At 41.4% G+C, this 17,500-nt stretch overlaps 3 protein-coding genes across 4 annotated transcripts in view; all 3 read right to left on the minus strand.

The window, feature by feature from the left end:
- sntb2 (syntrophin, beta 2) overlaps positions 1-3,194 on the minus strand; it is a 9,559-nt gene extending 6,365 nt beyond the window's left edge. The window contains exon 1 of the mRNA XM_046850399.1: positions 2,382-3,194. Coding sequence (XP_046706355.1) covers positions 2,382-3,039 — 658 coding nt within the window. The 5' untranslated portion in view covers positions 3,040-3,194. The remainder of the gene's footprint in view (positions 1-2,381) is intronic.
- chst6 (carbohydrate sulfotransferase 6) overlaps positions 1-17,500 on the minus strand; it is a 33,915-nt gene that overhangs the window by 156 nt on the left and 16,259 nt on the right. The window lies entirely within an intron of this gene.
- spire2 (spire-type actin nucleation factor 2) overlaps positions 12,002-17,500 on the minus strand; it is a 10,467-nt gene continuing 4,968 nt past the window's right edge. Inside the window, exons 7-16 of one of the 2 annotated variants that reach the window (XM_046850398.1) lie at positions 17,206-17,326; positions 16,841-17,007; positions 16,482-16,671; positions 15,970-16,088; positions 15,678-15,815; positions 15,436-15,466; positions 13,477-13,517; positions 13,273-13,302; positions 12,617-12,714; positions 12,002-12,475 (exon numbers count right to left, since the gene is read on the minus strand). In XM_046850398.1, the coding sequence (XP_046706354.1) occupies positions 12,232-12,475; positions 12,617-12,714; positions 13,273-13,302; positions 13,477-13,517; positions 15,436-15,466; positions 15,678-15,815; positions 15,970-16,088; positions 16,482-16,671; positions 16,841-17,007; positions 17,206-17,326 (1,179 nt within the window). In that variant the 3' untranslated portion in view covers positions 12,002-12,231. Of the gene's footprint in view, positions 12,476-12,616; positions 12,715-13,272; positions 13,303-13,476; positions 13,518-14,378; positions 14,401-14,541; positions 14,640-15,208; positions 15,239-15,401; positions 15,467-15,677; positions 15,816-15,969; positions 16,089-16,481; positions 16,672-16,840; positions 17,008-17,205; positions 17,327-17,500 lie in introns of those variants that run through there. The other variant, XR_006925936.1, reaches the window with a different exon arrangement.

Genomic DNA, 17,500 nt, shown 5'->3' on the forward strand with positions numbered 1-17,500 from the left:
GATGAAACAGGTCCAAAGCTGTGTTTATTTACACACAGTATTACATCATGCTCACAGGAAGCCCCGCCCCCAAACCGATGGCACTGAAAATCTATAAAACTAGAACTTTAAATTATAGAAATGGAGATCATCTCTTCAGCCTTAAATGGATATGTGTGTGTGTGTGTGTGTGTGTGTGTGTGTGTGTCGGCGTTGGTTGTGGACTAGCTCCAAACACAGTATTCTCACAGCACGTCTGTTTCTCGTTAGTGTTAGACATTAACCTCGCACACACACACACACAAACACACACACACACACACACACACACACAGAGAAACTTGCGCCGTTCTACATCGGTTCACACACGCTAACACTCTTACTATAAAAGGAACATTAAACATTAACACACACACCGTACACTTCTTGTGAAAGTGGGCAGAGTTTCCATAGCAACGTGTTTGTGATGACATCGCTACTTTATGATAAACGCCACATGATCGGTCTTTCCACTAAGCTCCGCCCCTAATTAGATCTGAATAGTACACTAATGACACATTAACTAGTGAACGATACTGTAAATAAACATTTACACTGTATTTATCTCATACACATTACACTATATTATAGTAAAAATTGGGACACAACCAAGTGACAATTTCCATGATGACTTCAGCAGACCAATCACAATCCAGAACTTATTCCTTCTCCACCCACATGACTCCTGTAATCCAGGGAACCAAATTCAGTTCTGGTACTTACTGTGCACAGTGATGCGTCTCTGTACTACTAACAGGACACGTCCCAAACTGCACAGTGTTTAGGGGTTCTTTCTGCTTCCTGTAGTGGTTTTCTCAGAGTGACTCAGCGTGGCTGTGCATCGCTCACTTCAGACTCAGTGGCATGAAAAGAGCCATTTGTGTCTCTGTGTGGAGATAATAAATAAACAAAAGGATGTGTGTGTGTGTGTGTGTGTGTGTGTGTGTGTGTGTGTGTGTGTACAGCACCCTCAACACACCCCTCATTTTAATACAAACTTGTTGTTTATTGTCAAAGAGCTTGTAGGGGGGCGTGGCCACGTTTCATCATTAGCAGGTCACATGACTGGGAACTCTGTATCTGGGAACCAGTCACTTCTCAGCCACACCCTTTTATCCGTCCTTCAAACTTTTAGTGCTGTACAGGTGTGTGTTAGGATACACCTGACCAAGCATGTTGTTACAGATTTATTCCGATCCTGTGTTTTTATACATGATGTATCGTTCAAATCCACTAATTCCGATGGTGTGATGAATGATCCGAGTTAAAGACGGATGTCACGTACGTTTGAATTTCATCCAGACTTTTCCTTCTCATTTAGTCGTCTGTGTGTGGTGTGAAATAAAACTCCACAAAGTCCAAGCAGTTTATCGACGGAGGATTTTTGGAACGGAGTTGTGCGTAAACACTGCGCTTTCCGACAGCAAAGTGTTATAAAGTCTGTCTAAACATCTCACACGCGCACACACACACACACACATTCCTGCTGCACATTTACACACGGCTGCTAATGACCATCAATCTTACACACACACACACACACACACACACACACACACACACACACACACATTTATTTAGATTGGAATAAATTAGATTAGCCTGAGTGAAGGAATCATTAAGTAGATATGTAAATCAGACTCTGGGTGCAAAAATACCAAAAAATTTCAGAGCCTAATGGTGGTTTCCAACTTTCACAAAAAATGCATCAAGTAAAAAAAAAAAAAGACAGAAATCTGGTATAATTAAAGATAATACATCCATTTTCAAATCAGAATTATTTTAAAGTAAGTAAAAATGACCCTTTTCCTGATTATTCTAAAGTGTATCGCGGTATTAATATATCGCGATATCAAAATCTCATCACTGCAAAATGAACGGTCGCATTATGAAATGGTACAGTCCAGTGTAGGGGTGTCCGATTTGCTTTGATTTTACCTGCTTATTCCTGAAGTAGCACTGACAACTACTATAGTGTGAACGATTACTCCTGTACTTAAAATATGCTTTTTATAACTTTAAATAATTTACAGATACTTTAATAAATATTAAAGATATGAAAGTGAGCCCCTCATCCCCCCTGATGAATACACACAGTGATCTGAGGAGAGTCTCATAGTTATAATCAGGTTATTTTCACTTTCACTGCGGTTCCGCGTACTAACTTTCTAATTAGTATGTAACAGCAGTACTCTGACTGGGGAAGTGTAAAGAGTTTAGTGTGAGTTAAGTGTGAGTTAAGGGTGAGTTTAGGGTGAGTTTAGGGTGATAAGTGTTATTTAGTACGCGGTTGTTTTTTACTGGTTGTGCTATTGAGACGCGGAGGCCTTGACTAAATCCCCGGGCTCGCGTGATCCTCTTACCCTCCAGCGTCACCTCCTTCCCGGCCTTCTTCAGAGCCTGGACCGCCTGGTCGTGCGTGGCTTCGCGGAGATCGTTCCCGTTCACGGAGAGTATGGCGTCTCCGACCCGCAAAGCCCGGCTCTGGTCCGCTGCCAGTCCGGGGAAAATTTTAGAAATCAGGATGGGCATCCTGTTCTCCCGCCCTCCTTTAATACTGATCCCCAACCCGCCCGATTCATGTTTAACCACCCGAACTTTCCGGACCAGCTCTGATAAAGATGATGGACTGGTATCACCAAACCCTGACCCGGGACTTCCGTAGCTCGAAGCGGGACTCCCGAGCTCAGAGGAGCTGGTTCCGTTGTCGCGTGTTGCCTTGCTGTAGTGGATGTTGTGCTCTCCGGATGCTCCGTTACTTCCGCCCAGTTTAAAGTGGTTCTGTTCTCCGGATAAATTCGGGCTCTGCTCGCGGTTCTGGTTCGCGATGTCGGTCCCGGTCCCGTTAGCCACCGCGGGTCGTGTCCCGGGCGCGTGACTGTAGCACTCGGTCCCGGTCGGTTCGCACTCGGTCGTCAAAGTCAAAGTTTCGCGCGTGAGTTCCGCCGTAACCCGAATCCAGCGGTCCCGCAGCAGCAGGTCCAGTTGTCCGTTCCGTTCCGCTCGAGTCCAGATCGCCATGTTCGGGTCAAAACTTTTTAAAAAGTAATAATCATTGTAATAGTTATAATAATGATTAATTATTATAAAGTTTTGAAACACTGGTTTTTCCTCTGTACTGCGCACTGCACTGAATCCACTCACCACGACACTCCCACTTACTGACACACACACACACACACACACACACACACACAGCGAGGGAGTGAGAAAAACACGCCCACTTTGAACTCCGAGCTCTGATTGGTCAGATCCGCTTTCGGTGTGAAATTGTACTTATGTCACCACTTTCAATGAGATTTACATCAAAACAATAATAAAAAGTTCACAGTGATGAAGTAAAATCACAGATACTTCACTAAAACTTTGATCACAAGATGAAAAAGAGGATTATTATAGATTTCAGCTTTAAAAACTGTTAAAATATTGCATTTACATTTACTGCATTTCATCCAGAGCGACTTACAAACGTGTTCTGAGTCTTTAATAATAAATAAATCAGCACTGGTTCACTAAATTACAAACTTAAAAGACATCAGCCTACTTAAGAGAATTACAAACAAACAAACAAACAAAGCTGCTAGTTTAGTTTAGTTTGTTTTGGTTTAGTTTTGTTTAGTTTTGTTTGGTTTAGTTTAGTTTCATTTGGTTTAGTTTGGTTTAGTTTGGTTTAGTTTGGTTTAGTTTAGTTTAGATTGGTTTTGTTTAGTTTGGTTTGTTTTGGTTTAGTTTAGTTTAGATTGGTTTTGTTTAGTTTGGTTTGTTTTGGTTTAGTTTAGTTTAGTTTAGTTTAGTTTAGTTTAGTTTGGTTTAGTTTGGTTTGTTTTGGTTTAGTTTAGTTTAGTTTAGATTGGTTTAGTTTAGTTTGGTTTAGTTTCATTTGGTTTAGTTTGGTTTAGTTTTGTTTAGTTTGGTTTGTTTTGGTTTAGTTTAGTTTAGATTGGTTTTGTTTAGTTTGGTTTGTTTTGGTTTAGTTTAGTTTAGTTTAGTTTAGTTTAGTTTGGTTTGGTTTAAATAAACATATTTCACTAAGGAAACTCATTAATAATTTAACTGTATCTATATTTAAATGGAGTTTTTATATTTGGGGAAACTTTTACTTTTTAACTTCACTACAATTCAAATATCTTACTGTTTTACTCAACTACATTTAGTGAAATCAGTCGTGTATTTTTATTTACGAGGATAAAAACGTAACTGGTGAAACTCGCAGCGAGTCACCAATCAGGATCGAGCGCACGCTCTGTTTTACACGTGTTCTGATCGGCGCTCGGTGCATCTACTGATCACCAACATACGGTTCAGCATCAGTTCAACATCAAGCAGAACATTTAGAGAGGAATAAATGATGAAGAAACTCCAGACTCGAACTCACCACAACACACGTGACCTCATTTGCATGTTTTATTAAAGAAGGTTTTGTGTTCATGATAATTATAATAGAAATCAATCAGTGTTTGAGTCTTTAATATCATTCTATTAATAGATCAGTGTGCTGAGAGTCACATTCGAGTCTTTACACAGAAACTGAGGTGATTAAGTGAAGAATCTTGTGATAAAAATGATAACAGGAACATTAGAGTTATAATAAATCACTACTTTGGATACTTAACTACATTTGAAGGCAAAAAATCTTGTACTATTACTCAAGTGAAAGTTTAAAGGGACATTTTACTTTTACTGGAGTCACATTTTACTGAATGTCTCTACTTTAACTCGACTACATGCGTTGTGTCCTTCGTCTACTACTGTTAAACAGATGTTAAGGTAATGAACTCACTGCTGTGTATTAGCAATAAATAAATCAGTGTGAAAATGCAGAAATGCCCAAATAAAGAATGGTAATGTCAAAATAAATGAAAGGTATTTATGTAATCATGCCCTTTTTAGTTGATCAGAATGTATGTATTGATTGATATACAAACCCGATTCCAAAAAAATTGGGACACTGAACAATTTGTGAATAAACAAGGAATGCAATAATTCACAAATCTCATAAACTTATATTTTATTCACAATAGAATATAGATAAAATATCAAATGTTGAAAGTGAGATATTTTGAAATGTCATGCCAAATACTGGCTAATTTTGGATTTCATGAGAGCTACACATTGATTGTGTATAAAAAGACTCTCTCAGAGTGGCAGTGTCTCTCAGAAGTCAAGATGGGCAGAGGATCACCAATTCCCCCAATGCTGCGGTGAGAAATAGTGGAGCAACATCAGAACGGAGTTTCTCAGAGAAAAATTGCAGAGTTTTTAGTTCTCATCATCTACAATGCATAATATCATCCAAAGATTCAGAGAATCTGGAACAATCTCTGTGTGTAAGGGTGAAGGCCGGAAAACCATACTGGATGCCGTGATCTTCAGGCCCTTAGACGCCACTGCATCACATACAGGAATGCTACTGTAATGGAAATCACAACATGGGCTCAGGAATACTTCCAGAAAACATTGTTGGTGAACACAATCCACCGTGCCATTCGCCGTCGCCAGATAAAACTCTATAGGTCAAAAAAGAAGTCGTATCTAAACATGATCCAGAATCTCAGGTGTTTTCTCTGGGCCAGGGCTCATTTAAAATGCACTGTGGCAAAGTGGAAAACTGTTCTGTGGTCAGACGAATCAAAATCTGAAGTTCTTTTTGGAAAACTGGGACGCCATGTCATCCGGACTAAAGAGGACAAGGACAACCCAAGTTGTTCTCAGCGCTCAGTTCAGAAGCCTGCATCTCTGATGGTATGAGGTTGCATGAGTGCGTGTGGCATGGGCAGCTTACACATCTGGAAAGGCATCATCAATGCTGAAAGGTATATCCAAGTTCTAGAACAACATATACTCTCATCCAGACGTCGTCTCTTTCAGGGAAGACCTTGCATTTTCCAACATGACAATCCCAGACCACATACTGCATCAATTACAACATCATGCTGTGTAGAAGAAGGATCCGGGTACTGAAATGTCCAGCCTGCAGTCCAGATCTTTCACCCATAGAAAACATTTAGTGCATCATAAAGAGGAAGATGATAAAGAAGACCTGAGACAGTTGAGCAACTAGAAGCCTGTATTAGACAAGAATGGGACAACATTCCTATTCCTAAACTTGAGCAACTTGTCTCCTCTGTCCCCAGACGTGTACAGACTGTTATAAAGAGAAGAGAGGACACCACACAGTGGTAAACATAGCCTTGATCAGATGTGTTGATGCCATGAAATTTAAAATCAACTTATTTTCCCTTAAAAAAAAAAAAAAAAAATCCCTTAAAATTAAACATTTTCTCAGTTTAAACATTTGATACGTCGTCTATGTTGTATTCTGAATAAAATATTACAATTTGAAAATTCCACATCATTACATTCTGTTTTTATTTACAATTTGTACAGTGACCCAACTTTTTGGGAATCGGGTTTGTATTTATAACACATTTTTAAGTTGTTTTGTGTCCAATATGCAGCTCAAAACCACCAGAAAATCTGCTCTGAGGACATGCTCTGGGGACATGCTCTGAGGACATGCTCTGGGGACATGCTCTGAGGACATGCACTGAGGACATGCTCTGGGGACATGCTCTGGGGACATGCTCTGGGGACATGCTCTGAGGACATGCTATTGCTAAGTTGCGTCTCAAACAACTCTCTTTCTCCTATATAGTGCACTATATCTATATAAATGTCAGCCATGTTCTACAGTAATGGTGTCCAAATTCTAAGTGAACAATTTACATTCACTCCCTTGATTATACCCACAATGCACTCTGATTTTGGTTGTATATTTAATGTGCATGCGTTCATCAGCAGATTATTTCCCCACACTGCAATGTAAGATGGTGCAAAAAAAGATCTCCTCAGGAAAAGAAGCCAAGACCAAAATTAGGAAATGAATTTAAGCGAGTAGACGTTTCATCTACCTGTTTCTTCTTTTAGATCTTTATGTTTTAAATAAAAAAAATGGATACAATCGAGAGCAGCGTGTGTTTTACTCATTTACTTTATTTTATATTTTAATGTGTTTTTCGATTCAATTGTGAATAAACATCACAATAAGCTATTGTTACACGTGACAACACAGATGTTGTGCATCTATGATACAGGCTCAGTGTCAGGTATCTGGGGACATGCTCTAAAGACATGCTCTGGAGACATGCTCTGAGGATATGCTCTGGAGACATGCTCTGAGGACATGCTCTGGAGACATGCTCTGAGGATATGCTCTGAGGACATGCTCTGGGGACATGCTCTGGAGACATGCTCTGAGGACATGCTCTGAGGACATGCTCTGGGGACATGGTCTGAGGACATGCTCTGAGGACATGCTCTGGGGACATAGTCTGAGGACATGCTCTGAGGACATGCTCTGTGATGTCTCTCGTCTTTGTTGCAGGATGTTTACTTCAGAATCCCAACTCACTCACTCGTTTTTATTCCCTCCTTCCTACATATTGAACTCAACTTTTTATGAAACGTTCTCTGCAGTGAAGAGCCGTCAGGGTCAGAACGACCTTCTGTGTGTCTGAACTCATTTTCCATGAATATGTATTCAATTATTCCCAATAGTCAATTCTCTTAATTTCATAGAGTTTCTCTCGATCGCTCTGCTTCGTGTAGTTTCTATTTATATCAGAGTTTTTTTTCAATCATATTTCAGCGTCACATCACATGTGCCTGGGTAGGAATCTACTGTGTGGGCACCTGTAGCTGAAGGTACATGTTGGTTGAAGCTGTTGGATTAGCCAATCAGATTTCGAGTTGGGACTTTAGGGCCCTCTAGAATGTGTCCAATTAGGTCAGAATTTTCAGGTTCTTTGAGCTTACAAACCGCATCTATAGCAAACTGCACAAGCTAAAATATAGTCATGTGGATTAAATAGCTGACAGAGGAGAAGAAACTGATAGCAGATACATTTTCAAGGACATTTACAAGATGGACTTTTCATGAAAAGCTGGACATCGTGAGAAAAGACACCAAAACAGATTAAAACAGTTGTTAAGGTTGTCAACCGTTTATACTTTTGCGTTTTCTTTCCTGTAGAATTTAATTAAAAAACTCAAAATTTACCTTCATTTCAAATCCCCAGGAAAACTGCAATGCACAGAAAAAAAACGTATGTAGATAGCGATTCATGTTTGTAGCTAAGTCAAGTCAAGTCAGGTTTATTTGTATTGTACTTTTCACAACAGACATTGTCTTAAAGCAGCTTTACACAAATCAACAGTGATGGTGAACGGTGTGTATTTATCCCTGATGAGCAGCCGTGGAGACTGTGGCAAGGAAAAACTCCCTTAGATGTAATGAGGAAGAAACCTTGAGAGGAACCAGACTCAAAAGGGGAACCCATCCTCATCTGGGTGACATCAAGAGTTTGATCATAAATCTTTCAACAATACAGAACACTGGAGAGTGAGAACTAACATGAGCACTGGAGTATAAGATTATAAGTGATGTTCTTTCTGCAGTCTTATACAGTCTATATGGTTAGTAGCTCCGAGTTTTATAAGCTCAGCATTTGTGATCACCACAGATCCAGCATCAGCTTCTCCATGCCAGAGCCTTTAAACACTCCAGGAGGTCCAATGTCAAAACACATGTAGCGGGATCCAAATGGCACTGGTACGTCTCTAGATGGTTCGGGATGTTTGCGAGTTCGGCATCTACTTCTTCAAAGGTCCGTAATCATCAAGATGGTGGGAGGTGACTGGAGCTGGCCAAACCTCAGGGTGTCTCGGGATGGGGAGAGAAAGAGAAGCAGTGGAGAGGAATTAGCGTAGCTGCTGTTCATGATATTAACAGCACAAGTTGATAATGTGCATGTGATCAGATGTTCTGGAGCACAAGGTTATGATGTGATGTGTGTTATGTGTAAGAACACGCTAAAAACATACGTCTTTAATCTGCACTTAAACTGGGAGAGTGTGTCTGAGCCCCGAACACTGTCAGGAAGACTATTCCAGAGTTTAGGAGCTAAATGTGAGAATGTTCTACCACCTTTAGTGGACTTTGCTATTCTAGGAACTACTAGAAGTCCAGAGTTTTGAGATCCTAGGGAGCGTGGTGGATTGTAGCAAGTTAAAAGACTGGAGAGAAACATGGGAGCCAAACCATTTAGTGCTTTATAAGTGAGAAGTAATAGTTTGTAGTCTATTTGAAACTTAACAGGAAGCCAATGTAGGGACGATAAGATCGGGGTTATATGATCATATTTTCTTGATATGCAGCTAACCAGCACTAACAAGAACACTTTTTTGATTAGCTAGCTTCTTGTACTGGTAACTACACTGCCATAGCGCCCCCTTGTGAATGGCGTTATCTTCATGAGGTGCTTTACAGCTGCAACATCAAACTGAGAAATCTCACATTACTAATGTTCTTGGTGACTTCAGTGGATTTTTGTTTTTGCTTTGCTCGTCCTATTTTTTTTTCCGGTTTTCCAGCAAGCCGATATTAATGTGGTTACATTCGACGCGTTTGTTCTTTCTGGAATGTTTAAGTTTAGGTTAAAATCTTCTCTACAGCGAGCATGCAGACGATAACGATAAACAGCTTTAAAAAAGATAAACATTTCTCTGTGTTTCAGTTCTAACGATGGTGTTAAGTGAAGTGGTGTTCGCTTTACACAGCTGGGTTACGCTTACAGAGGACATGTGTAACCTCTGTTTCACCTTTCAAACACACACACACACACACACTAACACACACACACGAGTTCGGAAGTGATTTATTGCAGATATGCAGCATTTACAAAAAAAAGCAAAACACACCATGAGTGGAGATCTCAGCTGTGTGTGTGTGTGTGTGTGTGTGTGTGTGTGTGTGTGTGTGTGTGTGTGTGTGTTTGAAACATATATCTCCTTATTAGGGCCCGAGATAGTGAACAGAGTGCACATCACTGAATCTTCACCGATTTCCGACTAAGTGAGAGTGGAGCACGTTGTTGTAAAGCGTCACGTTTAAAGCTAACAAGGTAAGCAGTCGATGCTACGCCTAATTACAGTGTAATATTTACTGAACAAAGCATTTCCTTAGGAACTTATCGACACATCTAAGGTAAATATTGACCTTCTGGTTGATTCCATGTTATTTTCTTTAACACTGTGTACTTACTACAGTCTTGTGTAATTACCCAGTGAGTGTATATATGACTGGACATTGTGACAGGAAGCCAAATGTTCTCTTAGGCCTTCTAGTGGCTGAGGTACAGCTTTTCACCCCAATGTTAGCCCTGACACACGGCCCTGAGGTTGTTCTGTTATTATAACCCAGAAATCAACTTAATGAATAAAACATGACACCAAAATAGTAACATTTCCAACAGCACATTTCATAAAAATTGTGATATTGTGATTTTAGCAAATACTTTGATTGAAAAATATTTGGAAAGTTAAGGAATCAAAAAGGGCACTTTTTCCGATGGTTATCACTATAGAGAACATCACAGAGAGGAGTAATTGTTCTTAAAAATTGTTTTGTTTTGAGTGGAAATGTTGATTTCTATTTTTTCAGTAACATACATTAGCTACTTATGCTAACACTAAGCTAGCTAGCGAACAGCAGCTCAGTTGGTCGTAACTCAAAGTTTCAAACCTTTTCCTGACGACTGTAAAGAATTACAATACGGAATATGTTGTAGTTACCACTTTAAATTAGCCGATAGTTTACTTTAGCTAACAACTCAAACCCAAAAAAGTTTCAAAAATCACCACAATGTCCCTCATATATCCAGTCATCGGATGTAATGCTTTCTGAATAGTTTGTCTCGATCCCTTGATCAGATGAGTGTTATGGTTCAGCAGGTTCTAGAAACAATGTTCTCAGCGTTCTTCTTTGTATTTGAATACATTATTGGTGCTCTATCTATGGCTCTAATATGGAGATGTGTGGTGCTGAGGTGGGTGGAGGAATGGGTAAAGGAGAGATGTATGAGTTGGAAGGAATAGAGGAGTGGTAGTGGAGGTGTGGAGGAGTAGATGTTTGGGTAGGTGGTGATTGTGTACATGGCTGTACAGTGTCTCTCTGATATTTTTAAACAGGCTTTTCTCCAGGATACATTCACTCACTTTATAGTGCAATAAACTCGACATCTGCGTTCAGTAGATTGCAATAACGTACTGCAGTAGTCTCAGGTTCCGTGTGGGATATATTTATATATGTATTTTTTTTCTGATTGCCCTTCAGCAGAACAAAACAGAATAAACCGATTAAATGGCATTCAGGTGATTTCAGAACGTCAGTCCTGTGCTACAGAGCAGCTTGAGGCTTTTTTGTAGCATACCTCATCTTCATCACGTCTCTAATCTGCTTAGGAACTTTATTAGTGAAGTGAACACTACATTCAAGCTATAAATCCAAGGCAATAAACTTGCTTTTTCCACTTCCTGTTTCTCATATAGAGCGTGTCCTTAATAGGCCAGGCAGGAAAATGCTGTTTAGAATAACTAATAATCACATCATCAAGGGCGTGGCTTAAATGTGTGTCCCCAATGAAAACACCCAACCAATATGGTGTTGCACATTGTCGCATGGGCGGAGCAATATAAGGTTAAGGGGACAAAGCCAGGAAGCAAGACAGGCTGGTAAATTATAAGCTTGGATAAGTGGGCAGGGACTGCAGCCTGGGGCGTGTCAGGGCATACATACATATATATATATATATATATATATATATATATATATATATATATATATATATATATATATATATATATATATATATATATATATATATATATATATATATATATATATATATATATATATATATAAAGTATTTGCTCAGATAGCACTCCTGAACTGCCACAAGGGTCAACGGTCACAATGCAGGCAATAATATGGTGGTGCCGTGTCCCAGTGTCTGGGCGGAGCAATGCTAACAAAAACCTGGATGTGGCTAAGAACCAGGAGTACATCAGGGGTTGGATTGAAGGACCAGAACCTCAGGAATATTCTTGTCTGGGCAGAGCATACTATTATAAATTGACTCGAGGTTGGGGACTGCAGTCTGGGGTGTGGCAAGGCGTGGCTAAGGAATCAGCAAAACAGCACCAAGCATTCAGAACTGCAACTCAGCCATTATCTTGTAGTGTCAAAGGTTCACCCTGTGAAGAGAGGTGTGTAGAGGTCCAGATCGTTGACATCATTGTCTCCAAGGCGGGGCCAACAATTCAGGTGTCTGCAAAGGAGCAGCACAACAAAGCAACACAACACCGCTCGCTCGGTCAATCATTGCCTACATCGAATCTGCCTCTAGGGGGCATCAGGGAGTAATGAGAGCTGGGACGAGGGTGTGGCTTCTCTCTTTTAGGTGTGTTGTTGATGATGTCGAGGCTGCGGCGGCTGGAAGAAACAACATCGGCGATGAACTTGGTGCATTCGGCGCAAACATCTCTCAGAGTGCAGCCCGCGACGTAGAGGTACGGGAACTCGTCTTCGACAGCGCGGCGGGACAGCGAGCGCAGAGACCTGAGACACAAACCATCATTTCACACAGAAGTAGAATTACGGTGTTTTTAACAGTATGGACCAATTTTCTTAGTAATTCATCCTCTAGGGTTATTTGCGTTTCTGATGACGGTATAAAATAGTTTCACGAGCTAGACTCACTTGTAGACGTCGCTGCGCTGGCTGTGGTTCCTCGGGCTGCTATGGAAACCCACAGCATACACTGGGATGTGGGCTAGCTTCTTAGATGGCATTTTCATCTGAGATAGAAACAGATAACCGTTAAACCAGAACTTTACCTCACATGCTAACATGAATAACAGCTTACACAAGCCTTATTTTAACATCTAGGGTTAATAGCAGATATTTAGGCTCTGTCCCAAATGTTATAAAGCTGTCATGCTGGTTCAAACCATGAGTTCATTTTAATGAGAACACTACTTGTTACTTCTGCCAGTGTTTGGGACACAGCCATCATCATCTTCATCATCATCATGCTCACAGTTTCTTTTCATTTTATTACGTGGGAGAAAAGAGTATGTGTTCAAAGAAGAGTCAAGTTCAAAAACACACACACACACACACACACACACACACACACACACAGGAACAAAAAGGTCAATCACACATCAGTGGCAACATGACACATCCAGGAAAACAACAAACACACGTTTTGACCGCAATGTGTGCCTGCTATAAAGAGAGTCGCTGTTCAGGAAACACATGATGTTTTATTGTACACACACACACACACACACACACACAGATCATTTTTAAAACAGTGTGTGTGTAAAGCTGAGATATGAAAGTTGGAATACCTTTGCACTGCATGAGCTACACACCGACCTGCATGTGTAAAACACACACACACACACACACACACACACACACACACACAGTTTCAATAATGGTTGTCTTGTAGATCAACTGAATTATAAAACACTTTCACACAGTGTGAAAAACCAACCGCTTTCAGGAAACACAATATTGAACTGAAACCAAAAGCCAACATCATGCTGACCTTTACACAGCAGACAAGTAGAAGGCCAAGAGAACAGGGGAACTTCACCCTACAGCAGCAGCACACCTACACACACACACACACACACACAGACACAGGCAGACACACACACACACACACACACACACATAAATGTGGGGCTGGATGACAAAATATAAGTGTGTTACATGTATATATATATATATATATATATATATATATATATATATATATATATATATATATATATAAAGTATTTGCTCAGATAGCACTCCTGAACTGCCACAAGGGTCAACGGTCACAATGCAGGCAATAATATGGTGGTGCCGTGTCCCAGTGTCTGGGCGGAGCAATGCTAACAAAAACCTGGATGTGGCTAAGAACCAGGAGTACATCAGGGGTTGGATTGAAGGACTAGAACCTCAGGAATATTCTTGTCTGGGCAGAGCATACTATTATAAATTGACTCCGAGGTTGGGGACTGCAGTCTGGGGTGTGGCAAGGCGTGGCTAAGGAATCAGCAAAACAGCACCAAGCATTCAGAACTGCAACTCAGCCATTATCTTGTAGTGTCAAAGGTTCACCCTGTGAAGAGAGGTGTGTAGAGGTCCAGATCGTTGACATCATTGTCTCCAAGGCGGGGCCAACAATTCAGGTGTCTGCAAAGGAGCAGCACAACAAAGCAACACAACACCGCTCGCTCGGTCAATCATTGCCTACATCGAATCTGCCTCTAGGGGGCATCAGGGAGTAATGAGAGCTGGGACGAGGGTGTGGCTTCTCTCTTTTAGGTGTGTTGTTGATGATGTCGAGGCTGCGGCGGCTGGAAGAAACAACATCGGCGATGAACTTGGTGCATTCGGCGCAAACATCTCTCAGAGTGCAGCCCGCGACGTAGAGGTACGGGAACTCGTCTTCGACAGCGCGGGACAGCGAGCGCAGAGACCTGAGACACAAACCATCATTTCACACAGAAGTAGAATTACGGTGTTTTTAACAGTATGGACCAATTTTCTTAGTAATTCATCCTCTAGGGTTATTTGCGTTTCTGATGACGGTATAAAATAGTTTCACGAGCTAGACTCACTTGTAGACGTCGCTGCGCTGGCTGTGGTTCCTCGGGCTGCTATGGAAACCCACAGCATACACTGGGATGTGGGCTAGCTTCTTAGATGGCATTTTCATCTGAGATAGAAACAGATAACCGTTAAACCAGAACTTTACCTCACATGCTAACATGAATAACAGCTTACACAAGCCTTATTTTAACATCTAGGGTTAATAGCAGATATTTAGGCTCTGTCCCAAATGTTATAAAGCTGTCATGCTGGTTCAAACCATGAGTTCATTTTAATGAGAACACTACTTGTTACTTCTGCCAGTGTTTGGGACACAGCCATCATCATCTTCATCATCATCATGCTCACAGTTTCTTTTCATTTTATTACGTGGGAGAAAAGAGTATGTGTTCAAAGAAGAGTCAAGTTCACACACACACACACACACACACACACACACACACACACAGGAACAAAAAGGTCAATCACACATCAGTGGCAACATGACACATCCAGGAAAACAACAAACACACGTTTTGACCGCAATGTGTGCCTGCTATAAAGAGAGTCGCTGTTCAGGAAACACATGATGTTTTATTGTACACACACACACACACACACACACACACACACACACACACACAGATCATTTTAAAACAGTGTGTGTGTAAAGCTGAGATATGAAAGTTGGAATACCTTTGCACTGCATGAGCTACACACCGACCTGCATGTGTAAAACACACACACACACACACACACACACACAGTTTCAATAATGGTTGTCTTGTAGATCAACTGAATTATAAAACACTTTCACACAGTGTGAAAACCAACCGCTTTCAGGAAACACAATATTGAACTGAAACCAAAAGCCAACATCATGCTGACCTTTACACAGCAGACAAGTAGAAGGCCAAGAGAACAGGGGAACTTCACCCTACAGCAGCAGCACACCTACACACACACACACACACACACACACACAGACACAGGCAGACACACACACACACACACACACATAAATGTGGGGCTGGATGACAAAATATAAGTGTGTTACATGTATATATATATATATATATATATATATATATATATATATATATATGTGTGTGTGTGTGTGTGTGTGTGTGTGTGTGTGTGTGTGTGTGTGTGTGTGTGTGTTCACCTTGCCCTTCCTCAAATTGTTATAAAGCTCTTTACTCTGGAGAAACTTCTCCATCTCTGCCTTCACCAGCACACGGCGCACGCTGATGACCTCATCAAGGGTTAACGCCAGACTCTCCACTGGGTGGCTGAACTCCTCCTGAGTGGGTCAGGGACATGGGCGTGGTCCAAGGTGAATATGGTGGAGTTATGGGTGGGTAAGAAATGAATATGTGTAATGGTGTGTTTCAGTGGATTAAGCATGTCTACTTTCTACTTAGGTATGTAAAGGGGCGGAGCATGTAGGTGCTCACCATCCACTGGTTAGCGCTGGGGCTCTTGGACGGTGCCGAAGCCTCGCTGATCTCCTCCACCTCGCTGAGAGAGCGACAAGCAGAAGACGCATGGGACCAGCCAATCTCAGGCATAGAAGCTGCAAACAGAGCAAAGCTAGAGAATAATTACACACATGATATCTGTGTAATGCGAAAGATCAGATACGGTTGTAGACTGGATTGTGATGACATCATGTTTTTGTCTCCTCCTACTGGTGACAAAGAGAAAGTGCAAAAGATACTTCAACAAACACAGCGATACAAATGATACAGTTTTATATGGAAGTATAGAGGAAGCAAAATTCTATTTAAAGTGCAATATTTAAACTAAACATGTCTTTCTGTATTTAAATATACATTTTCCATTACCATATTTGCAAAGTTTAGTGCAAAAGAAATTTACAGAAAAACATTTCCATTTTGAATATTGCATTTTAGATTGAATTTTGCTACCTCTACGCTTTGTGTGTGTGTGTGTTTTGGGCTCCAACCTCGTTGTGGGCGTGTGTGTGTGGTTCCAGAGTGTGTGTACGATCGAGGTCTTTCTCTTTCTCGTGTGTACGATGCGCTTGTCTCGTTCGTTTCACTCTGCAGCAGCTCGGCCAGGTCGTGTTCCGAGAATGAACGATCACGCTTCATCATACTCTCCACACACTCCCCACCATCAGGAGAGTCCTCATCCTACACACACACACACACACACACACACACACATCCAGGAAAAAAGCATTGCAGAGAAGGCTGTCAGGTTATTATGTAAAGCTTCTTAACACTAAGAAAGGGGGCGGAGTCAAGAGTGTGAAGGTGACTAGTGCTCCGCCCATAATTCCACACACAAACACACACATACCTCAAACAGGTTCATCTCCTCCATCTCGGCGAGTGTGGGGGCTTTAAGCAGCACGCGAGGTCGGGAAAAAGGCCGAAGCCCACCTTCTGTGATTGACAGGTCAATACAGGAAGTAGATTTGAGGTCACAGTGATTTGAGGGAGCGAGACATGGGAGAGAACCAAACGCTGAGGAGAGAGAAACACAAACACTGATGAAAACACACACACACACACACACACACACACATCACATCAAAATCACATCGCACACACATCACACCACTGAACAGGGTACATGCTGCACTACGGGACTGATAACACACACAGAATGGAGGCGGAGCCTGACTGACTGCTGATTGGTTAAAGGAGGAGTGATTGACGCACGTCTCTTGGAGCTCCGCCTCCCCACTGGACGAAGTTTGTGTTCCTGACGAATTTCAGCTAACACGAGTTCGTGGAGAGACTGCTCCTCCTGCGGCCTCGGGCGGAGACTACGCTCACACACCTGCACACACACACATACACACACAAGGCTGTGTCCCAGATACTAGTATTGGATACAGGTGGATGTGTGTGGAGGTGTGGAGATGTAGCATGGTGTCCAGGAGGTGTGGGTTGAGGTGAGGATATTGTGAAACAAATGTGTAGAGAGATGTGAAGATGTTGTGGTGTGTAGATC

This window comes from Silurus meridionalis, chromosome 5 (genome assembly GCF_014805685.1).
Source record: "Silurus meridionalis isolate SWU-2019-XX chromosome 5, ASM1480568v1, whole genome shotgun sequence".
Lineage (NCBI taxonomy): Eukaryota > Metazoa > Chordata > Actinopteri > Siluriformes > Siluridae > Silurus > Silurus meridionalis.